Consider the following 25,724-nt stretch of genomic DNA (forward strand, 5'->3'; position numbering starts at 1 on the left):
ATAAAACCCATACTCAGCGGAGTGGTTCGCGGGTCCCATCAAGTTCTGCCATGAAGGGACTGACGCTATTACACTTCTATCTAATCCTAATAGGGAAAGCCCGGGTATAAAACGTGAAAATGTGTGAATCCAAGTTTAGTCTAATCCCGCTACCCCACATGCATATCATATGCTCATTCATAATTAATCACATGTTTATACAAGCAACAAAAGAAAAGTGTTTACAATCAATTACATGCTTATGAAAACCAGATATTTACAATTAACACACTTAATCTAAAAAGTTGGAAATAAAATAATTACAATTAATATTCTTATCTAAAAAATTTGGAAAGAAGATATTTACAATTAGTATTCTTATCTAAAAATTTGGAAAGAAAATATTTACAATTAATATTCTTATCTAAAAGTTTGGAAAGAAAATATTTACAAATAATATTAAAAATTTGGAAATAAAATATTTAAATTAATATTCTTATCTAAAATTTTGGAAAGAAATATTTACAATTAATATTCTTATCTAAAAGTTTGGAAAGAAAATAATTGCAATTAAAAAAATTGGAAATAAAATATTTTCCATCAATATGCTTTAAAAAATTTGGAAAGAAAATATTTACAACTAATAATAATCTTATCTCTAAAAAAATTGGAAAGAAAATATTTACAATTAATATTCACAAAATGATGAGCAACTAAAAGATTTATTAAATTTGAATTCGGGATAATTTCTAATTATTTACTCGCTCGGCTCTTTATGGTCTCCAACGGAGTCGCCACGCTGTCGTGACGTCCCGGGTTGCGGGTGCCCCAGGGTGGCGAAATAAAAAATGTGGTTTAAATTTTCAGGAAATTAGGAATGGAGTCGCCACTAATTTTTAGTGTGGTTAGAACACTTAATTACTACCAAATTAAGGGTAGATTCGGTTTACGTTACCAAAGCTGGGATCGGAAGTTCGGTTATGCGAGGAGAAGGTACGAACACCCCCTATGCGCCCGTTCTTATGAATGGTACCTAATAAATTATGAAATTATCCCTAGGTAAACTTAAAAAGTCTTTAAAATTGCTCCCTTTTAATGAATTTACAGATACACATGCAAAACAAATAAATAAATAAATTATACAACAATATACGTAATATATATATATATATATATATATTCCCCCAGAACCGAAGGTACTTGAAACTTAAAAAGCTTGTACCTTTTTTAATTGCAATCATAGGGATAAAAAAATAATATTTAAGAAAATAAACTCCCAAATTTTGAAATTGTATAAAATTTTTATAGGAAAATACTCGTATGGAAGGTTTTTGCAGCTCGAATGGTGTAAAAATACTTTTAGGTTTCTTTCTTTGGAATTTTATCATGAGTTTTTTATAACACGTAAACATTGCCTATTTAAATGAATACGATGAAACCCTAAATATTAAACATACCAGGTGAACACTGTCTATTTAAACAAACAAAACCCTAAATATGAAACCTATTCTTTGAACATCATCCATTTAAATAAATACAAAAAAACCCTAAATATTCAATATGCCACATGAACATTGCCCTTTTAATAATAAAATACTAATATTACAATGATGATGATAATAATAATAACATACAAATTATAATAATATTAACATAAACATTCCCATAGTATGATAATAATACTAGTAATAGTGTAAAAATAATACAATACTAATACAACCCACATGATAATGATACCAATAGTATACCACTAATGATGATAATAATAATGTAAAAGAAAAAAATTATATAATAATGTTATCAAGGAAAATATATAAGCAATATAATAATGTTATTAATACTAATATATAACTAGTATACTGATATCCATAACAATGTGGATATGGGGGTGATGCAGGAGGGCTGCTGGCGTGAGAGTGAGAGAGATGGGGGTGATGCAGGAGGGGGAGGAAGAAAGAGGCTCGGGCCTGGCTGTGGAAGACGAGGGATGATGGAGAGATGGGTGTGGCTTGCCGTGGTGTCACGGGTGAGAGAGGCTGGGTGAGTGGGTGTATTGCAGGGGGCTCGGCTGGGGCTTTGTGATGCAGACGGAGGAGAGGCAGGGAATGGGAGAGAAAAGGAAGGAGGAAGTGAACTAGGTTTTTTTTTTTTTGTATTTTGCTTGGCTCCGCCCCCGCCTCCCTTTTTTGCTGTGTTTGCAATGCATTTATAGATAATAAACCCTAAAATCCTTTTCTTTTTTCTTTTCCTTCTTCTTTTTTCTTTTTTTTTTTTTTTTGTATTTTTATGATAATAATAATAATAATGATAATAATAATAATAATAATAATAATAATAATAATAATAATAATATATTATTAATAATAATAGTAATGTAATAATAATAAAAATAATAATAAGATTTAAAAATAATGATAATACTAATAACAATAATAATAGTAAAAATAATTACAGTAAAGTAACAACAATAATAATAATAATAATAATAATAATAATAATAATAATAATAGAAAAATAATAATAATAATAATAATAATAATATAGTAACCCCTTTGTTATATTTGGCTCGGGTAAAAATAGGGTGTCTACACCCCCGATAACATATCGTGTGTGCACGGTCTATATTTCAGTAATTTATATTTCCGCACGTGTATGTTATATTATGAATGCTGCGCATGATTTAATTTCCGCATGTTATATTTATCTGCGCATATTAGAACTGCATAGACAGACCCTAAGTTTGTGTAATACTGGTTGTTGGATTAGTTGAACCTAGGACAAATTTTTAAATACCCAATTCACCCCCCCTCTTGGGAATATACCAAAGCTAACAGAATTTGAGAGAATTTTTCACTAATGATCTTACTAATCATATCTTAATTTTCACAAATGAACCCCCATATATAGAAGTAGGGCAAATTATAGTCATTAAGGACATGTAGGGTATTATTAAAATTGTTCTAAAATCATTTAACAAAATTAACCCTGTTTAACCGTGCTTAACAGCGATAAAAATAAAACAACTCGAGAGTTTTCAGGTGCCCGATCTAAGGTTCGGTCGCCCGAACAGACTCCGTAGAAAAAGTTTTTTTTGAACGTTCGGGTGCCCGAATATGGGCTCGGTTTGTTGAACCAAGGTGCTTTCCATTTTGTCCACGTTTCGATCGCCTGTTCAGGAGTTCGATTAACCGAACTTATGTGGTCGGTCGCTCGAGGCTATTTTGAACGTATAAGTTCGGGCTACCGAGTTGGTGGGAAAAGTGAAAGTCAAGGTTTGGTCACCCGTGGACAATGCGTTCAAAATGGTTCGGTCACCCGAAACTAAAGTCAACATTTTGACTCGTCAACTGTTCAATCGGACGAGGTGTTTTGAACACCCAATGTTCGGTCGCCTGACCTCTCACAGTTTTGCCCTTTATGTTCATTTTCAGTTCAATTAATTCCCCTGATATGTTAATTGATTTTGGGGACTATTTTATGTGTTTGTGTGGGGACCTAAGGATTTTCTAAGGTCTATGAGTTTACAATTACCTAAATGCATGACATGCAGAGATTATTACAGACATTTTCCTATATTTACTATTACAGACCGGAATTGAGCAATAATATAAATTACAACAAAAGAAAACTTCAGGGTCTTTTTATACTTTGAGTCTTTATGTGCCATCAATTGATATGCTAATATTTACTTGCACACAAACTCGATAACTATCAAATACTTGAGTATTTGTCATTATCAAAATCGGATATGACCTATGAGGTCAACACTGAGCCATCACCACCATGCATCTAATTAAGGCCATTGTAAGGTTCTGCAGACAGGTTGAGATTGGAAAGATCACTAGTTAGATGATGGGTTGCACCAGTATTGGGGTACCAATTTTCAATAGGTGCATTTGGTTGAGAAGTATAATATGCTTGATGGGACTGAGATAGGGCTTGTTGAACAGTATGATCAAACTTGTAGTGACAGTTAAGAGCAATGTGACCCATCTTGTTACAAATGTGGCATGTAGGGCGATGACCATTGGAAAAGGTACCCATTTATAGGGAATGGCGACCCCTACCATGACTACGTTGACCACGTCCACCATAGTTATGTTGGCCACCAGAGTTGTTATGGATGGGCCGTTGATTCTTGCCTTGATTTGGATGATTGCGAGAGGCCATATTGGCAGAGGACATGGCAAGATCAATGGGAATCTGATGTTGCTCAATGCACTGTTCATGCGCTAGAAGATGTCCATACATTTCATCAAGAGGCAAAGGATCCACATAAGTTGTCACGGATGTGACAAAGGGATCATATTCGGTCCCTAAACCTGCAAGCACATAGGAGACAATTTTATAATTATTTAGAGGTTGTCCGGCAGCAGCAAGAGTATCAATGAGAACTTTCATTTTTCGAAAGTACTCGGATATGGTAGAGGATCATTTCTTCATGCTAGCAAGTTGATAATAAGTGCGAGTGATACTGGCTTGAGATTGAGAGACAAACATTCTTTCAGGAGAGAGCCAGAGATCACGGGAAGTGGTGCAGCCCATGAGATGTGAGAGAATATTTTCGGATAGGGAAGATATGAGGGTACTGAGAATGATCTGGTCTTGCTGTCTCCATAGCTGGAATGCTGGATTTGGAATGGTGACAGCGAAAGTTGAGGTAGATGTTGGATTGGGTATGGTGGAAGGGGGAAGAGGATTGGTGTCATTAACAAAGCCATAGACATGTTGGCCATGTAGATAGGGAGTGACCTGGACACGCCAGAGGAGGAAATTTTCGTGGGTTAATTTGATTGTGAGCAGATGATGAATATTGGTGAGGCTAGCGATAGGAACAGAGGTGGAATTTGGGGATGGCTGTGGGTGGGTTTCAGTAGAAGATGGTGGTGAGGATACGGGGATGTCCATTGGAGCAGAAGAGAGACGTAAGTCTTGGTGGCTCTGATACCAAGTTTGAATATATAAATACTGGTATATTATCTCCTCACATATTGCAAGAGTTTACATTGCTATATATAGAATGTAAACATGGGAGTTTGTTACAAAAGATTATGAGTAGATATACTAGATTATAGCAGAATATTTAAATACAAAAGATTGTTGAAATATCTTCATTATTTGAATTTAAGAGGTTGTTGAGATATCTTCATTATTTGAACTAAAGTTGATGTTGTGATCAATTCCGGGATCCTTGGAGATAGTTTCAACAGAATCTTTAACAGGGTGGGATAGGGGATCTCTTCTCATTATCGAATGGAAAGTTGACTAATTAGGGGCTATAGTTGTTTGCCTCAATATTGTAGAGGATTGACCAAAGAGGTGTCGAACTCATGGGATTAAGATGTTGAAAAAGTTGATATTCTTATCACCACATTCACTCTTTAATTAAAGGCCCAAAACATGCTCCTATCCAAAATTCAGGATTTGTTGATAATCTCTTATTAAGATTTCTTCTAGATAACAAAGGAATTTATTGTTTGAGACTCTTTTCAAGCCCAAGTAAGTTCCTTTTTAAACCTTTAGAACTTTTTTTTTTTTTTTTTACCAAGATAGAAAGAGAGATGGAAGGACAGGCCAAAAGGGTATAGACCCAAATTGTGTGTTTACGGGAATTAGGTGCACCACTTGTTTAGTAAAAGCAAGATCAAATATCATAGTGTATAAATTTATGCATGCATTGTTCAAACTAGATATGTGTTTTATGTCTAGCTATATATGGACGTAAAAGGGCACCCTCATCTTTTGCATTGTTGCCACAGATGTGAGTTCATTCATTAATATTTCTTATTATGATCCAAGGTAGATTATTGGGTTAAGCAGCCTTAATAAGTACAACTCTCTATTATGGTCTATGGTAGCTAGATTATGTTTTCAAGCAAAAAATAGCACAAATAAAGGTTTTCGCCTTCACAAAAGCATTAATCTCCCTATTGGAGAGGTGATGATATCCAAATGAAGTCTATAGGATCCACTGCGAAAAGACCAATGCCTTAGAGAGGAGTTGACTTGCTCATCTATCTTCTCCTATCCACAATTAATCGTCTGTCTTTGTTAGGATGGTGCATGGACTCGAATTCATGCAGCACAGTATGGTTGAAGCTAGGGTTGGCTAAGCTCCATCCCTCAGTTCCATATATATATATATATATATATATATATAAGGGCATTCTCGGATCACACGACTCTCTGCAAGGAAAAATATGAACCATTATAACATTGTGTGGTAGGCAACTCTGGATCTTGGATTACTAATTTACGTATTTATGTTGAAGTTTCATCTTCTTCGGCTCTAGATCCTAAATTTTTTCTCGTCTTTAAAGATGAAAAAGGCTTGATCAAAACCAATGAAGAGGCCATAGAAGTGCATCAGTAAGTCTAATAATAATAATAATTCTTGAAACCTGTGCCCATTCATATATACCATGTTAGTCATTTCTGAATCTCAACAATTTAGGGTCTCAATTGAATCAAAAATTTTATATGAAAAAGGAAAAAAAAAATAATTTATTGTATTTCTTCTCTATATCGAATAGTATTGAAAATATAAATTTATTTGAATATAATTAAAAACTAAGAAAAATGAAATGTTAATAATGTTAAAAAATCAATATTCACTCATTAATTTACTATATATTTTACTTTCTGTGCCCATAAAATGTGAAAATATAGATTCCTCAATGTTCTTTTTTCTTTTTCCAAGTGCCATCTGAGTTTCAAATGAAACCTAAGAGTTTCATTTTTAGTGATAACTTTTTTAAAAAATTTTCAAGACTTATATTAAACAAGTAAAAAAAAAATGTAACCAAATTGTAAATTGATCTTTTGTGGGTTTTTTTTTATGTACCTCATATACATTAGAGGTTCCTCATCAAATTTTCCACTCCCTCAAAAGTAAACCAAAATATTTTTTTAATACCACCTTCATTTTACCATCTGACAGACTCTAGAGAGTTTGCAACGGACTAAATTTATCAGCAATGTATCTTCTTTTTGCAGGCATTGATACAAGAGAACAAGATACATATTTCAGCACCAGCCATTTCTTTACAAATTCAAGGATTAAAAAATAATACTACTAAGAAGCAACACAGGGTCAAAAGATCACTGCTGCGAGCACAAAACTGTGATAATACGATCAATGAATGCCTACATCCTATAACATAATACATTTGTTGAGTGGTGGTGCATATGATTTATATACGGAAAAATGTTTACCATGGCAGCAGCCACAAAATTTACCACCATGGAAGTGCTCAGTAAAATATTGCCAAAACAAGTGTTCTTCTACCTACATCATACTGTAAATTAAAACTTGTGCTTGCCAAGCTTCCATCCAAAAGGTAGGATGGATAACATGATCAGCAGAATTTATGGTTGAAAAAGGGGCACCAGGATGCAATATGACTGCTAATTATCAGTATCCCCAACGTGAAATAAGCATCTTTAGTGTCTCGTATGTCATGAAGACTATTCCCATGCCAGGTACAACCTTGTAGTATTCTGGCAGTATCCCTCTATACAAGCCGCACAAGCCTTCGGTCCGCATTATGTGCCCAATTGTCCCAAACAGGCCAGTTTGATAGACACGGGCTCGACCACCAGCCCCTTCCAGCTGCATTCTGCGCCTTACAAGATCCAGTGGGAATGTTGCTGCAAATTATAAATACTCAGAAAAAGGTTGAAACAAACACAAAAACAGGGCATAAAGTGCAGGGTGAAATTTACCATCATCAATTTACACAATTACAGTGATTATAATCTAGTTCATGCCAGCAATACGAATATTCATACAAGTTTTCTGGGAGTTCACAAGGTTCTAACAATGATCTTTGTGAGTTGGCTCAGAAATTCTACAGCTTTAGCTAATCAGTTTTGGGATAAGCTCAGTAGCATCCAACATGGAAGCTTGTTCCTCCAGTCTACAGGATTTAATGGCATATAATGTTACTGATACTCCTAATCTACGACAGCATCTTTTATCTCATTTCCTCGATCAATCCTATGTCATGTTGCCAACACTATCATGAGGTCAGACAAATCTCCACACCTAGACACAGTTGTAAACCCCCAGTTTGTGCAACCAACCCCAGCAACTGAATTTTTTAGTCAAGAGTCCAGGCAAGGGATAAGTTGAATGCCATGGAGTTCTTTGTGAGAGAAATATGGACAAAATAAAGAAAAACCAGGCCATATTTTCCTAATGAGTTTAAAGCCTTTTAACTGTTTCTAGCTTTACCCCAGTTCTGAATGAGGACAAAGAATACCAAGAGTCCTAACCAACCAGCAGCAAGAACACCCCAGTTCTGAATGAGGACAAAGAATACCAAGAGTCCTAACCAACCAGCAGCAAGAACCATATGCTACCGCAAAGCAATAGACCCTCAATCCTATCATATAGTACAAATGAATCAAATCAAACTAAACTTCTTCGTTTGCACAGTTCTAAGGGCCTTGAAGGGACAGTGCAGCATACTCATCAGCACATTACAAAAATCAAATGAAATATCAAGAAATAATGAATGCAAGTACACTTTAATTACAATAGTAATCTGCTAGACTTGTGTTCTTGGAAACAGTAATTCAATGGCGAACCCACCATCAAAGGCACAATCTCCCATGACATGCAAAACAAATGCGAATTAAGGACCCCAAGCAAATATGCTAAAAGGAAGTAAGAACAGAAGTTATTCAGCCAAAACAAAGGCAGAAAACAAACACTTGAAAGGTTCTTATGCCGGTCTTTACACTTGAAAGGTTCTTATGCCGGTCAATTAATAAAAAGAATTGAAAGAAGATAGGCAGTGAAGTTATTGGATCTCTGTCTAAATTCAAAAAATATATTCCAGTTTAATAACCATCAGCCGTCCTCAATCACTATACTACATTAAAAATAATTCTGTGGGAGAACATACCAAAACCTTGGACAATAATACACAAAATCACCAACTAGTAGCTAAAGAAAACATTTTTAACACAAATTTAGTTCTGATGCCTCAAAAGTTAGGTGAAAAACAATGCATTTTCAATAATGTTACAAACAGAGAAGCAGATTATTTTTTAGCATACATAAACTATGCTTAAATCCAGAGCTAAACAAAATTTTCAATGTTTGCAGCAGATAGAATTATATATAATTACAACCAATTGACAGAAAGAGAAAAGTTATAAAAGAATCACTAGATGCCATATAGAAGTAACGTTACAACTAAGAATCTCCCTTCAACACAGTAGAAACTGCGCCATTGGTAACTTCTTTTTTTTCCTATTTTTGTTTTCGTAACAATAAAATTAAGAAACAGGTGGCAAAAACGTGTTTTTTTCTGCATTGCTGGTTCCAATTTCTATTCTGTTTTCAATAGTTATGGCAACAATATAAAACCACAGTTTCTTCAATGGTTTCCCTATGTTGTCAAAACCTGTTGCCAAAATACTTTAAGACACCATTTATTTCACGGGGTTTTTCTAAAAAACATCCTTATTTTCCTAGGAATGGAATGACTGTCTCATTAGAATATTATTTCTTAATTTTCATTATAGGATTGCTGAGAATGTACACAAGATACCCATATTTGTATTAAGTTCAACATGGAATTCTTTTACGCATTTCAATGAGTACTAAAACACCCTTGACTTCTAAAAGCCTGACATATCTTCATAATATAAGAGATTCTAATGTTGTAATATTTTACTCTGATACCTATAATATTGTAATTTAATTGCATTACCATATTTTTGAATAAGAATTTACTTAGTTATTACTTATTACATAACATAATATAACTTTATGTTTTTAATATTATAATATTCTTTTATTGTAGATATCATAATAGCACAGTAATAATATATAAACAGTGAAGTACATTATTTATGAATACAATAGCAAAAAATATAACTAGTAATACAATATATTATAATATAATTTTAAAATATATTATTATAACATAATAATAAGATCAATATTACTTCCAATTTTAATTAATTTCTATTTAGTGTGACAACAATGTATTATTATAAACATCATAACACGTACAGTTATAATAATATTGGACAATTTACGTTCAGCAGGAAATAGTAGTGGAGTGTGGAGACATTTTAGTCCCAAAAAACAGGATGCACACGGTATCTCTGGGTGGTTTGGTTAATTTTGCTGATCTTAGCAAAAACCAATGACTGAACGAAGCTAATCGATTTTCTAATATAAACTGAAACCAAATAATAAATTAGTGGTTCAATAAAAACCAAACCATCGGTTTAATCGGCTGGCTTGGTTAAATATTGATTTAAAATTTTTTAAATTATTCAAAACGATTAATGGGTAATTGAGATGTTGGAGCCAAATAACTTACATTAAATTTGTTGAAGCCTACGATCATGTAAGTTAAAAGGATGAGGGTTGGTATATATAAGAGGGAGAAGGCTCTTCCATTCTCCTTCCCAGCCGATGTGGGACAATTACACAGGTAGCAGTATGCTGCACAGCAAGGACCAGCAGCATGCAACACAGCAGGGACCAGCAGGCAACACTACTCCACAGGCTGGGCACTGTGCAGTGCAGATGCAACCCTCCCTTGTCTCACATAAAATGCAAGGTAAGGGAACCTTCTCGTCTATAAAAAACCCCTCCTCAGTCCTCCCCCTCATTTCTTAAAATATCTCTACCACATTTATGAGAGAAAAATCGATAAATTAAAATTCAATATTGAAGTAAAAATATTAATAAATTATTATTACACAAATTTATTAGCGTGAAAATATTAAATAACATTTATATTTCAGTTTTTCAGTTCAGTTTTCACACACAACTGAAACCAAAACCAAAAATCGATATTTATTTAGTCAAAAAACTGAACCAAAATGTAAACAGCTTGGTTTTAGTCCGGTTTTCAGATTGCTGGTAATTTTCATACATCTCTACAAATGGATGAGCATGAAAATGGGACCTCCCATGCTTTGTGCAGTGCTTCATTTATAGGAAATGTGATATTGCTGTACAGTGATGTAGACTATTTTTCAGACGCAAAACAAACATGGGAGTGGAACGCTGCAGGCACCACATTCCCAACAACCATCAAAGATCCCATGAACCGAACAACACCTAATATCCAAAAATTACTTGTGGATTAAAATCGTTGTCACAGTGCATAATTTTTTTTTACTTAAAAAACAAACACAATTTAAAATAAATCAAAACACATTCCCTAAAATTTCTAAAATTTTGAAAAGTAAGAAAAGAACATCCACAAAAATATTTTCACCATTTTTCAAGCTTCACATACAATAGGATTGCTAGAGTTCTAAAAATTCAAATTAAAAAAATATAATTATCAAGGTAATTAAGAACATCCACAAAAATATTTTCACCATTTTTCAAGCTTCACATACAATAGGATTGCTAGAGTTCTAAAAATTCAAATTAAAAAAATATAATTATCAAGGTAATTATTTTTTTTACAATATTTTTTTATTTGAATTCTTTTTCATTTTTCATTATTCTGATCATTTAATTAATTCAGATTTTAATTTTTTTCTAGTTTTCGATTTATTAAGATTTAACAAAGGTACTATTATATTGATTAGCTCAGGATCCCACATCAAGCATGTACTAGGGAAATGTTGGTCATATAATGGTCTTGGCTTCAACCTTATGAAATGCCTTTCATTGGATAAAATTATGATGACCAGGGCTGAAGCGGCTAGTACCTCACCGGAGTTGGGCTGAAAGAAAAAACCATTAGATCTAGCACTTGATGATGAAAATTTTTTGTGTTGATTAAAGGATGGTAAGATAATTAATTATTAATTGATTGAAGGGCAAAAATGAACATGCAAGAATCAAGTTTTTAGTTTTAAATTTGGAAAAAGAACCAAGTGCTTCACTGATATTCAAGTTTTAGTTTTTGTTTCTAGTTTTTAGTTTCAGTTTTTGTCCCAAAAACAATTGGGACCCACAAAAAATACAAGAAAAATGAGGCACAATTGTCAAGTATGGATCACTCACCAGTTGATGATGCAATTCCTGAAAGACTGCCGCAAACAAGACTAACCATGGCAGAAGAATCATTGGGCCTAAGTTCAAAAAAATTGAAAACTAAATATCAAACTTAAGTACACGAAATGAAGAAAAAAAGGACATATTAGGGCATATGTCATGCCTAAGCTAAGTCCATCCAATTACAGCATTTTCACCTTCGAGATTGCCAAGAATATCTCAAGCTCTCATAAACAGAAAAGCTTAGTGCTATGCCAGGTCCAACCCCCTGCACCATAAAAATTATCTCAATAGCATTCAGAGATTGAAATTGGAGCACCAAAAAATGAATAAAACCAGAATAAAAGCATACCAACAAGGTTGGTCCAACTCCTTTATACAAACCAAAAAAACCTTCATCTTTGCAAATTGTGCGCAGCGCATGTCCAATACCTCTATAATATATCGCATTTGTCTGCAAAGTTCTAAACTAATGAGTTAAGAGTTCAATAACAGAACAAAAAACAAAAAAAAAAAAACAAAAAAACATAAAAAACAAAAAAAAAGTAGAGAAAATAGGCAGCCACAAATCATGCCTGCAATCTAATTTCTTCAACCATGGACAACTCTAAATATAATAAAAAACCACGAAAATAGAAATAGAAAAAAAAAAAATTTAACACAAACAAAATTTATGTAATGGAAATTAATCATCTTAGGATCTCGACAAGCACAATTACTCAAGCACATGGCAATACCTTAAAGGTACATAAGTTAAGCCAAGTACCCTAATCCATCTGTTATCTCATTTAGTTCCAAACACATTCTAAAGTGAATTTCTTGAAATTCATTATTCTATTCTTCCATGTTACTCTTTCGTCAAATCTAGTATTAGTACTAACATAACAGTTTTCAGGCATACACCTAAATATTTCCCTCACCTATTTTTCAGTTATGCACATACTGTTCTTCTTACCAAACATAAATGTGCTAACTAGTAACTTCTTCTACTCTTTTAACACATTTCCTTTGATATGGTAGTCACAAAAATATTATTAATCTGTGATTTTTTTTTTATTTTTTATTTTTTTTTGTGTAAAAGCACAAAATACAATGCTTTTCAAAAAAGGTTCCTACAATATCTTAGAATCTTCCACAATAAATAGAAATGATAATTGTTATGCTTAGCCAGTTTTTCAGATATTGCTTTGGGTCTTCAATCAAAGACCATTTACTTTTCAATTGATATTCCTATTCCCAACAGTGAACTTAATCATTGCCAGGTTGTAGGCAGCATCTCATTTAGTACTACGATTCTTTCACAGACAGCCCTAGTTACATGCCGAAGTGTCACTAGGGATATCTTGGGCTTATAAGGAGGGTTTACGCTCCAACTATTTGAGGCGCCTTTTATAAGACAAATCCATGAGGCCAATGGGCCAAAGTGGACAATACCTCACTGGAGTTGGGCCCATTAGGTATCAGAACCTGGTTATTTGCTACATGAATTCAGCCGCCTTAGTTATGGGATTGGGAAAGCTTTGATAAGTGACAATGCCAACCAATGCCGAGAGAATTGGAATTGGAGTGCTAGAAGCACAAGCTGAGACAGCAGCCAACAATGTGGCCATAAAGATGACCCAATTTATGGAACATGTTGATGAGCAGGAGGAATCACCAAGACATAAACAAAGTTCCATGGTGAGTCTGTCAAAGGACCTCCACCATGTTGTAAAGACCTTGCAGGCTAAGAAAGTTGATCTTATTGCAAATGTGAATGTGATGGTCCGTGCTATGGGAAACTCAAAACACTCTGGAGTTTGGCTAGATCAAGATACTAGAACCCAAGACGTATGGGGGGGCCCGTGATGCCAAGGCATTGGAGCATTTCTTGTTTGATATGGAACAGTACTTTTGTGCTAAGAGGACGAATTCAAAACAAGAAAAAGTGAATACTTCAACCATGTACTTGGCTAGTGACGCTAAACTATGGTGGCATACCAACTACAATGAAATTGAGAATGGACATTGTATAGTTATTTGCTGGGCGGACTTGAAGAAAGAATTCAAGGCCCAATTATTTCCTGAGAATGTTGAGTACAATGCTAAAAGAAAGCTGAGAGGCCTCAAGCATACTAGGTCAATCAGGAAATATATAAAACAATTTTCTGCTTTGATGTTGGATATACGGGACATGTCAGAGAAGGACAAGTTGTTCTATTTTCTTGAGGGGTTGAAACCATAAGGACAAAACTTCATAGACAACTCTACCGCACAAGCTATTGCAGAATGCTTGATTGACTATGCTAATGATAATTCTACTTCATCCAAAGAGAGTAGCATGGATGGAAACAGCTGAAAGTCTTTCAAGAAGGGCAAACTCAAAAGTGGGGAGCTGACAGTAAGTTTCATCATCTCAAGGGTCGAACACACCCAATGGTAAAGCTAAGATTTCATGCTTCTTATGTCAAAGCCCTCACAGACTTGCTGAATGCCCTCACAAGTCATCACGCAATGCCTTGCAAGCTTTCATCTCAAAAGGAGCATTAGAGAATGATGAGGAAGAGGAGGATACACCGAGGATGGGTGCAACGCAGCTAGTGAACGCATAGGAGAAGCAGGCGAAAGCACCAAAAGTTACACAGGCGAAAGGTTGATGTTTGTGGACTTGAAGATCAATGGGAAGATCACCCATGCCATGGTGGATACCGGGGCTACCCATAATTTTTTTTCACAGGTAGAGGCAGGGAGATTCAACTTATCCTTGGAGGACTCAGGACGCATGAAAGTGGACAATACCTCACCGACGTTGGACACAAAACCATTACATTTGGTATTAGAGCCACCCTGGGAGTACTATCATGTGAGTGGATTCGCTCTGGAGGTACTATCATGTGAATGAATCCTACACAAAAGTGAAAGCCACTTTGATGAGGGTAACAGAGATCGAACGGGAGAGCTTGTTGTGGTCCCACATCGGATGTTTATTAAGGAGATCACTCTAGCAAGGACATCAGAGAACGGACGAAAGAGTCTGTCACAGTCCCACATCGGATGTGTATTGGGGAGATCTTGGGCTTATAAGAAGGGTTTGGGCTCCAACTATGTGAGGCGCCTTTTATAAGACAAATCCGTGAGGCCAGTGGGTCAAAGCAGACAATACCTCACCCGAGTTGAGCCCAAGACCATCACATCAAAGCCTCTTTGGCTCTTGATAAATCCAATCCTTCTCAACAAGTTGAATGCTATCACCCTGTAGTAGCTCCCAAAATGTCTTAAGAGATCAACATTCCTTTGTTAACTTCTTTCTCTTTTCTGGCCCCTAATAACTCTTAGATGAGTTTTAGAGGCATGGAGATGCAATTCTTGCTCATCATTTGAAGCCTGCTATGAATGACAACAAAACTTCTTTTTAAAGGGAATTGGGCACAAATAAATCCAATGCTTCTCAATAGGTTGAATGCAATAACCCAATAGTAACTCCCAAAGTGTCTTAAAGATGAACATTAGTTTGTCCATCGCTCTTGGACCTGCTCACTCTTAGATGAGTCTTTAAGAGGCCGTTCTTGCTCAGCATTTGCAGCCAGCAGTGAATGACAAGAAAACTGCTTTTTAATAAGGGGGTTGGGCACAACCAAATGACTTACGATGTAGTAAAAAGATCAAAAAAATTCCAATATATCAAAACACAATAGGATCAACACCTGATGGCAGTGATGGTTAAGGATTCTACTTTAGACTAGGGAGCATTTTATAACTGCAGTTTTTTATTTCTTTCCTGTTCTCATGAAAACAGGAACGTTTTTTTCATTTTGATTTCAATTACAGAAAGAGAAATAAATAAATAAATAAAATAAAAATCATTGCACAACTGTAGTTAATTACATATAACTCTTTACTGCTTTCAAAATCTGCCCAAGTTGACAACATGGTTTGAAAAAAAAAAACAGAAAACAATTTTACCAAATATTTTCCATTATTACATGAAAAACAGGATTGTAGGAAGCAAAGATGTTTCCAAACAAAGCCTGAGTTGCTAATATGAGGCAATTTTGCGCTTAGAAATGAGCGCAGAACATAATCTATTCTTTCAGTAATTTGGGGCAGTCATCCTGTCAAAATAATGTCCAGATATCAAATATTTTACATGGCATCGACTATATGTGAAATTTATTTTAATTGCAATTTCTAAATAAATTAAAAAAATCAAGTAATGAATAGATATAATATCATTTAAATCCTTCTACTTGCTTCGAATTCTATTTAAGTCTTTTGATAGTTGTTATATCTGTTTTAGATGAATAGAAGGTAGAATATTATGTATTGATGCCGACCAGAGCAAGGACGATCCAGAACGGCAGAAGACACTCCCAGAGGGAAGAGAAGAGAAGCCCAGGAGATGGGAAGAAGACAAGTAGAAGAGAGGAGGAGGAAGGAGATGCAGTTGTAGGATGGGGTGGAGAGGGGGTAGGGAGTGGAACACAAGTACACTTCTCATTCAAATTCACAAAAACTACCTCTTACATGTCTTTCACATCCTACTTATAAAAAGCCTAAAGATACAAGAAAATTAGAAATTAATCTCTGAAGATACGAACAAATTTACAAAATGCCCAAAAAGACACATCTATTACAAACAAACCCCAAATAAACAAAAGCCTACAACTAATAAACACACATAATAACTACTAATCAGCTAAATGCATTTGGGTTTAGGAACCAACCATCCCTTGACTCTATTGTTTGAAATTTGGTTTCCATATTGGGCCAAATGGATTATTTGGAACCACTTACGAAAAAGTACGTTACTAACAAAATAAATGGCGCTTGGTTACTCTTTTTATTATAACTGCTCTATAATCTCATTATAATTTATATGTTATTATGCATAGTAAAATAATATATAATTATTAGTTATGTTAACAATAATATTATTACACTTGATCTTAGCTAAAAGGTCGAGAAAGGTACATGTTAACAATAATATTATTAATTACAAAAATAGTTTTAATTAATATTTTTCATAAGTGCTTTATGAATTTATTATAATAATATTATAATATTAATATTAACGTATAATTATCTAACAAAAAATAATATATGATCGTTAAACTATGTTAATAAACTAATATTTATAATTAGTATTATTAATTAACATTTAATTGGTTCTAACTAACAATTTAATTAATATTTATGTTACTTAATTTTAATACTTTTTTAATTAACAAGTCAATTAGCATTTTAAACATTGTCTAATTAACAAATCAGATAACATTTTGAAAACAGATTATGTTTACACAAGTTTACAGTAACAACAGACTTGTTATTTTCAATAAAATGAGTCTCAACAATTACAACAGATTTGTTATTTACACCAAAACAACTAGGCAAAAATGTTTTCTATATACATGTACATGGAAAAAGAAAATGGTTTCATAATTAGGGCATAGAGGAGCAGAAGAGAAGGAGTAAGCAAAGGCCATGGTGACGGCAGGGGTGGCGGAGGAGGAAGAGGAAGCATCGGAGGTGGTTTTATCCACAGGTGGAGCAGTAGAGATAGAGAGATCAGAGGCAGTGATGGGCAATTGGGGGTAATGGTGGAGCCATCGAGGTGCTTTCCATCAAAGTCCACATAGCAGAGGAGGGAATCGAAGAGCTGTCACAACACACATATCGATCGGAGCAAGGATGAAAGAATTGCAGCAGATTGAGGCGTTAAAGAGGAGATGGCCAGACTCTGTCTCCAGCAAGAGAGAGAGAGAGAGCATTTTATGCAGAGGCTTGGAGGAGGAGAAATCTGAAAAAGGAAGATCATCTATCTAGCACGTTTTTTTCCCCCAAAAAGAGTAATTTTAAAATGTACTTTTTATAATAAGTAATTATATAAACACATGCCAAACACTACTTTTTGGTACAAGTACTTATTTTAAGCACTTTTTTTTAAGAAATTCAAAACAGGGGCAAAGTATCCAAATATCTGCTTACATAATATACATGTAAAAATATATATTTAATTATAAACATTTTACTGCCATAGCAAATCTCAAATTACGAATTTCCCTCATCTGCATACCCTGGATCCATATTCCATATCCCCATACCCATATTCGTGTTTCATAGGTCAAGCATAAATGTTCATATATGACTTTGGGCATCATCATAGGCTGCTTCAAGTGTGAAAATCCCTTCTGGTGTGTGAGCCCCTTCATCCAATTTATGGCCTGGAATAAGCATCTAGCCCTAGCCTGACAAACTGCTGACCAGTTTAGTTGTGGAAAAGAGTTTTCATTTTCCATCAGTGTCCTAAATAATTACAAAAAAGACCACCTTGTTTTCCAGTTTCCAGCATTTCTATAGAAAAATGGAAAACACCCTTCTATTGGTCTCCAGCTCTGCTATATAATTGTTGAAAAACAACTAAACTAGTAAACAAGGTCGCGGTTTTGTATATTGGTAAAACTGAGAATGGAATATGAAAACTGCTACAACTGAACAATCCCTTAGTGTTTACAAGCTGTGTTTCCCAAAGCATGCATAACTCAGTACTACCCTATTCTCATCAGCCCATTACAGTACATTAAACTCACAAATAGTGCAATCCTGAGGTCCAACGGCACTGAACAGATTAGAAAAAAGTGGAATGAATTAAAGAACAAGGGAAAAAAATAAAACTTCAATGCTGCAACTTGATCATTACCATTAGCAAACCAAATAACCAGGAAAAAAAATTTCCTACAACATTTAAGGGAACAAGTGTCCAGCATTCTGACCACTGTCTTAACAGACACCATGCAAGCATGGAATTTTGGAGATCTCATAGGGATAAGGAAAAACTGACATGTCACTTCATATCACAGTGTAGATAAGTAAACAGGAATGAGCATAATACTATAAATTGTCTCCATATATACTGTCTTTCATTGAGAAATTCAACACTTGGCAGTGTCTGGCTACTGCTTACATAATAAATGATTTAGACAGAATAAAAAATTGAAGAAAACAACAGATCATACTCATCTAAAAATTATGATGAAAACTGCCAAATATACAAAATATATGGCAAGAAAGCCAAGCATAGAAAGTAAAAATCTTACAAATAATGCTAAAAAATGCCTTCGAGAAAACATATGAGGATGCTATAACAGATCAAGAAACTGATAAAAATCAAATGCCTTCACACAATTATTAATTCAATAAAGCCTAGGCAGATATTACCTGTGCTGCAAGGCGTGTCCTCACAAGATCCAATGGGTATGTGACAGACGCAGCTGTTATCCCGGCCAACCCACCACCAACAAAGTGCACACAAAAATCCCTCACACTTCCATTGCAACTTCTCAGAGCAGGAATAGATTGTAACCACTGCAAAGGATAAGGAAAAATAAATAATAAGAATAAAACTGTAATGACAACACAATGTTGTATTCTTTATATTTAGACTCGTAATATCAGTATATAGGTGAGGATTCACAGAAAATTTGCACTGACACTCTTGTAGTTTTCATAAGCATAGAAGTTGACTGAAGAATAAGGAAGACGGTGTGCTATGGTAACCAGATTCCCTCTCCAAAAAGCTCTGAACCCTTCTTCATTTGCAATACGTGAAGCTTCCTGCCATATGCTAGCCTTGCTCAAAACTGCAACTTCAGAATGCATACCTTGCACCTGAAAGTAGTATGATATCAAAAAATAAGCCAAATCTATTTTAGTAAAAATGAGTTCCATTTTTCAATTTTAATTCATACCCATGCAGTTCTCCACATTTTATATACAATAACATAATCAGAAAAAAACCAGCTAACAAAGATATCCAAACTGGAAATGCTAACATCTCAACAGTTTTTTCCACCTTCTCTCCACCTTACCCATCAAAAAGAAGAGTAAAATTTCTTATACTTAGCCTACTCATAGATTTTGCAAAATGGCTAGTAATTTATGAAAGGAAATGCAGCTATAACAAAGCCAAATGGGTATATATGATAAAGTGTGAGGATCCACACTACAGAAGTAATTTGAAACCAAGGATATAATTAAGAAATCTGGTGAGAGTTTGGCAACATAGATGTACCAAAATCATATGGATTGACGGAAAGTACAAAGCTTCAGATGTGTTTATGGGCTCCATGGATGTGTGCAATAAAAACAAAAAATTTGGGCAAGGAAAACTGACATACCCAGACAAGAACACAGGGGGTATAATTTCTACCAGGAATTTCTGAAATATTCCCTGCCAATGTGATGATTGAAAACCGTTGACATCATGGAAAATCTAGAAAATCAGCACTCAAATTGCTGTAGTATACTGAAAAAGATCTACTGCAACCAACAAATGGCTCCATATTTGGCAAACAATGGAAGAAAGACCTAAGTTGACAGCAATTTAAAAATGCCACAGTGGGGTTATTTAGTCATCACCAGGCCAAAAGCATCAAAGGGACCATATGGAAGGCAACTAAGAATGAATAACACATTCAAGACAACAATACAAAACTACTTCCAAGTTCTTTAAAAGCAATGCCTTGACTCCACAATAAAACCTACTATTTTTTTCTGAATTATATGGGGAAAAGCAAGTGGTTTTCTGTTTCAGTGAGTTGTTTATCCTGCGTCACTGTGGGTGTCAGCAAGTGGTTTCTTTTTACTTGTTTCTTTGGAAGACTTAGAGCAGAATAGGTTGGCTCTGCTTCATTCAGTTGTTTTCTGTTTCTCTGTGATCTTCTAGCTGGTTTCATCTTGTAAAAGGAGCAATTTTTTCTTTTTTTTAGTTTTATAAATCCTTTGTTTTACTCTTTTTGGTGTATACTCTCCCATCTTCTAATACAATTCATTGTTTATCTAAAAGTATATATTTGGTGAAAAGCAAAAACCACAATCCACCATTGTTCAACATGCATACAAGTTTATTTTTAATAATCATAGACCTAAAGAATACAGCAATTCATCATTAGGAGTGACAAAATAATGTTAAGGGTCAACTGGATCAGTTCTTGTCCAACCCAAAACTAGGAAAAGAACTTGCATTTTCTATGAAGTTCACTACCCAAATTAGCCTGTATTTGACTAAACAGGTTAGAATACATTTAATTGTTGCATTCTAGTGACAGCAATCACACAATATTATTCCAAATTGTGGCAGCATAAAGTCAAAAGATGACTTCGATAATCACTCACACAATTTAAGAAGTGATCAGAGATTGACTTCAGCAATAACTTCCCATTAAATAAGGCACCCAACCCCCCCCCCCCCCCCCCAAAAAAACAACCAAAAAAAAAAAGTAAATTTTATGTTAAATATATAGGATAGTAGGTTGTTGGAAAGGGGAACCAAAGCCCTAGAATGTTACTATTGACTCAGTAAAACTTCATCTGATTGCCCGGTCATTGAAGAAGGGAAATGGTCCACAATTCAAAAGGTGTGGATATCATCTGTTCCAACTAATGCCAGATTTCATACTTGGATGGAGGCAAAGGAAAAATGCTTGCCAATGAACAACCTAAATAAGCAGAAGCAAACTTTCTCCCAAATAGCTAGGTAATAAGCAAATGGAAAGGAAATCATTTGATCACTTTTTCTTTCATGGTAGTGTGGCTTTCAAGATTTAGTCTTGTAGATACACTGCCCCTACCCCAGCCCCTATTTATCCTTTCTTTTATCTTTTCCTTTTCCACGTGATAGAAAGTAATGTATCCAATTAGTACCATCCCAAGGCTGCCGTGATTTCAACCAGGTAAGCCTACAGACTCTGCAATCACAGGAATAAGAGTAGCTCTCATTGCAGAATAGAGCATTTTGAAATATATCGCACATGCCTATGTACTTGTGTGGCACATCTTGTATTATACTGACTATTGTGCCAAATAGATGTAGGGAAAATGCAGTAATAATCATGAGATGGCTCGTGGAGAGTCTCTTATGCATAACATGATGCATGCTATGTGCTGTTTGAATTGTTATACAATTTTATCTATCTGTTTTTTGTTAAATTTCAGCAATATTTTTCATCTACAGCCAGTTATCACTATTTCCTTGAAGTCATTCTCTATTGTTTGCTTGTGGACCCCAAATGTTTTTAATTTAAATATCCTTGCTTTTATTTAAATTGAAATATCCTTGTTTTAAAAGTCAAACAAATGAAAGTTTTTCTGAAAATTCCCTTACTTAGATTTAAAATAATGTTAAATCCTATTAGATGAGTTTCAAATATAGTTTCTGGGAATATATGCTATTAATTGAGCTTTCCTTATCGCTTTAAATTGAAAATCTCCATCTTCCCTTTTGTTTAGGGAAGTGGTTTTAAAGCTTCAAAATTGAACCTAAAGATAACCTCAATACCCAAATATGTCCTCTTTTCTCTTCAATGTGTGCAGATATTAATCTCTCCTAAATACGTTGACCCTCAAAGTGATAGTTTGGAAACTAAAATTTCAAAATTAATTGTTGATTGAATGTAAGATATATAGGACATATCTCCTTGCCAACTTTTGTTTTGTAAGTACCACAAAGAGATGTTGGAAGAAGACTATATATTCCATAATGCTGGAAAGGCAATGTATTAATCATATTACACAAGAGCTTACAAGAAAAGATTAAAAAAAATAGTGTGTGATTGTTAAAAAGCCTGCCTATTTTCAAAAAGTGCAAAAAAGAGAGTGAATTTTTAGAAGACTCGCCGGTGATATGCAGAAGAAGAATATCAAGCTTGAGATAACTTTTATCTTTATCTCTTTCTTCTACCTAAGTCTCAACAAGCATGAAAGACTTAATTTTTCATTAGTCATCCCATTTCATACCTCTGAGTTGGCTGCATAGAAAGCTTGAGATATGGTTGTGAAGTGTCACTTTAATATCATGTGATACTTGTTAGAGGATCATTGCATCCATGGACTGTTCTCTGAGTTTTGGTTGTAGCCTTGATAGCTGACTGGTGTCTTGTTTAGCAAATATAAGAATGGATTGTGTGCCCATGTGCCAAGTGCGCAACTGCAGGTTTTGGTTGATATAGTGAAATACCCAAGGAGTTGCTTGAGTGGACATAGGTTAAGAAGATCAAACCACTATATATAGTATTTGTGTGTCTTGATGACTTAATTATTTTTGCTTCCACAATTTACTTCTGATTAATTTGACAAAATTCAATTTTTATAAAACACCCAATTCGCCCCCTCTTGGATTCCTACTAGGCCAACAATTGGTATCAAAGCCTGTTAAAGTTTTTAATGATTTAGTAACCAGACCAACAATTGGTACGATAGGAAAGGGTTAACATGACATGCATGTAAGAAACAAAAACACTATAGAATAGACTATCCTTTGTATTAGAAGAGGAAACCAAAGAACGAGAAGAAAGCAACGGTTGTCGCATGGAATAATGGTGAAAGTGACTCTAAATCAAAAAGTGAGACAAAAATTGATGAAATGGCAAAAAACTTGAGACACAGTTGTGCAAAAAACTTGAGATACAGTGTGTAATTCTTATCGTATATCTTGTTGATAACTTGATGTTTGTTATAGGATCATTGGATCCATTGAATTTTGCCCAAGTTTTTGTTGTGCCTATGATAGCTGACTTGTGGCTTGTTTAGCCATTGTGGGGTTGGACTGTGTGCGGTGTGCCAAATGCACAATTGTAAGTTTTGGTTGGTATAGTGAAAACCAAGGAGTTGCTTGGGGAGTTGATGTAGGTCAAGGGACCAAATCACTATAAATTGGGCATATTTGTGTTTTTCAGGTGATTTAATTGTTTTTGGTTTCTGCACATTACTTTTGACTAATTTGAGAAAATTCAATTTCAGCAAACACCCAGTTCAACCAGCCTTCAGTGCCTAACCAGGCCAACAGGCCAAAGCAAGAAACCAAGGGTCTAACCTGAAATTCTGGAACTAATATGACTCAAAATCTTACTTACCAGCTCCATTAACTAATATATGGTTCAGGAATCGGGACTGTACACTCCATAAACTTCCATGGTTCCATAGATTCAACTAATTGAGTTTTGGTTCAAATGGCAAACGTTAACACCAGTCAAACCTTTAGAAATAGAAAGAATAAAACAAAGTGATGTTTTGATTTTAAAATTGCACAAATTTATTATGCTTTTTTGACTAACGTCAAGTCAAGGTTAAAATTCCCAATATAAGTAAGGTCATAAAAAGGATTCTGTGCAAATGAAGTATGTACACACTGTACACTGCAATATTTAAGCAACATGCATTCCCTAAAGAATCTGCCTAGTGGTTATCTTCCATTCATATGAGCAATTAAAAATGCTTTTTATCTAAGGCAAGTCAGTGCATTAATTATCTTATCTAGAGAGAACAACTTTCCACTTTTTCTTCCCAAACTCCATTATATAGGAAGGCTAAAATCATCATCAACCAGTTATTAACATCACATCAATGCACCATGTCTAAGCATAGAACTTAAAACAGCTCCTACCCCTTCAATGAACACAGATGCATTCCTGCTTCTTCCATTTTGGGTTGAAGAATGCATAAGTTTGCAAGCACAACAAAAGCCAATCTAATCCCCAATTTAACCTCAAACTCAGAACCCACTGACAGCCACACTCCATCCAAATGTTTCCCTTCTTGCTCCGCACTAATAAATTACATTTTCCAATTCCAGGGACGCCAAACAACACAATTTGCTAAGACCCAAATTAAGAAAATCCACGAAAGCAGAACACAAGGCACCAAAACAGGGGGAAAAACACACACACACACACAAACGCACGCACAATGGAAGAGAAAAGTAACAATGCTCCGTCTCACCACCGAAAAAAAAAAAAGGAACAAGCGAAACACCGACCTGAAAAAGGATGGTGAGGCGAGCAAGAGGCGCCGTACAGGTCTTGCTAAAAGCCCCTGCTACGCCACCGGCTAAAAGCTGATACACAGTACTCATCTCCGGCTGATGATGATGTTGCCGAGACTGCTGCTGTTGCAGGAACTTCCTCGCGCCCCCGTCGACGCCTCCATGGCACGAACTCAGAGCCCTCTGGCCTCCCTCAACAACCCCAACTCGAGCCTCCATTTGCATATTCACTTGCACTCTAATCTATACTCTCCCCGTCCGCAGGATTTAGGACATCGAGCTTTAACCCTTGGATGGAATTGTTTGCGACCATAAGCCCCCACCTCAAGGGCTAGTATTTTAGAAATACAAGCGTGGAATTAGCAGAACAAGCATAAACCCTAGAGAAGTTATGAATTGGCCGCAACTGGCAAAACCAGCCCCAGGGTTTCCACGGGTTCAAACTTAGTCCTGGGGTATTGTCCTTTGGATTCGCTCCGCATGCGTGCTGGAATTCTTGTCTCTTGCGTGCTTTGGCCGCAGAGCGTCTGAAAGTATGCAAAGGGTTTTGAACTTTTGACCCAACCAAAACAACAACGTGGAAAATTTTAGAGGTTTTTCTTTCTCACTCTCAAATTATTAATAACTAAATTTACACGTGAGGTTGTGAGAATTTTTTTTTTCACATTTTAAATTATAAAAACACGAACCGCGGGAAGCTAGGTGCGTTTGGGAAATTTGGATAATACAGAGTCATGAATGGACTTTCAATTTTAATTTTTCATAATATTTTTATTTTTAAGGATATAGTAAATTTTAAATTTTTGAATTTAAGATAACATTCTTATCATTTAGATTGTGCTAGGAGAACTTAATAAAACAGGGTTAGAAAACTAAGATATATACATATATACCCCAAATATATCACATACCCTAAAGAGAAGGCATGTGTCCAGCATTAATGGAGGAAATCACCTACCAAGT

General features: G+C 35.0%; 1 protein-coding gene across 1 annotated transcript; it reads right to left on the bottom strand.

The window, feature by feature from the left end:
- Positions 1-7,147: 7,147 nt before the first annotated feature.
- LOC131159868 (uncharacterized) lies at positions 7,148-25,332 on the bottom strand. The gene is made up of 7 exons (XM_058115064.1): positions 24,756-25,332; positions 19,436-19,612; positions 19,163-19,309; positions 12,321-12,422; positions 12,166-12,236; positions 11,978-12,045; positions 7,148-7,629 (listed from the first exon to the last, which is right to left on the bottom strand). The coding sequence occupies exons 1-7, from the start codon at positions 24,984-24,986 to the stop codon at positions 7,394-7,396; spliced, it is 1,032 nt and encodes a 343-aa protein (XP_057971047.1). The 5' UTR covers positions 24,987-25,332; the 3' UTR covers positions 7,148-7,393.
- Positions 25,333-25,724: the final 392 nt, after the last annotated feature.

This window comes from Malania oleifera, chromosome 7 (assembly GCF_029873635.1).
Source record: "Malania oleifera isolate guangnan ecotype guangnan chromosome 7, ASM2987363v1, whole genome shotgun sequence".
Classification (NCBI taxonomy): Eukaryota; Viridiplantae; Streptophyta; class Magnoliopsida; order Santalales; family Ximeniaceae; genus Malania; species Malania oleifera.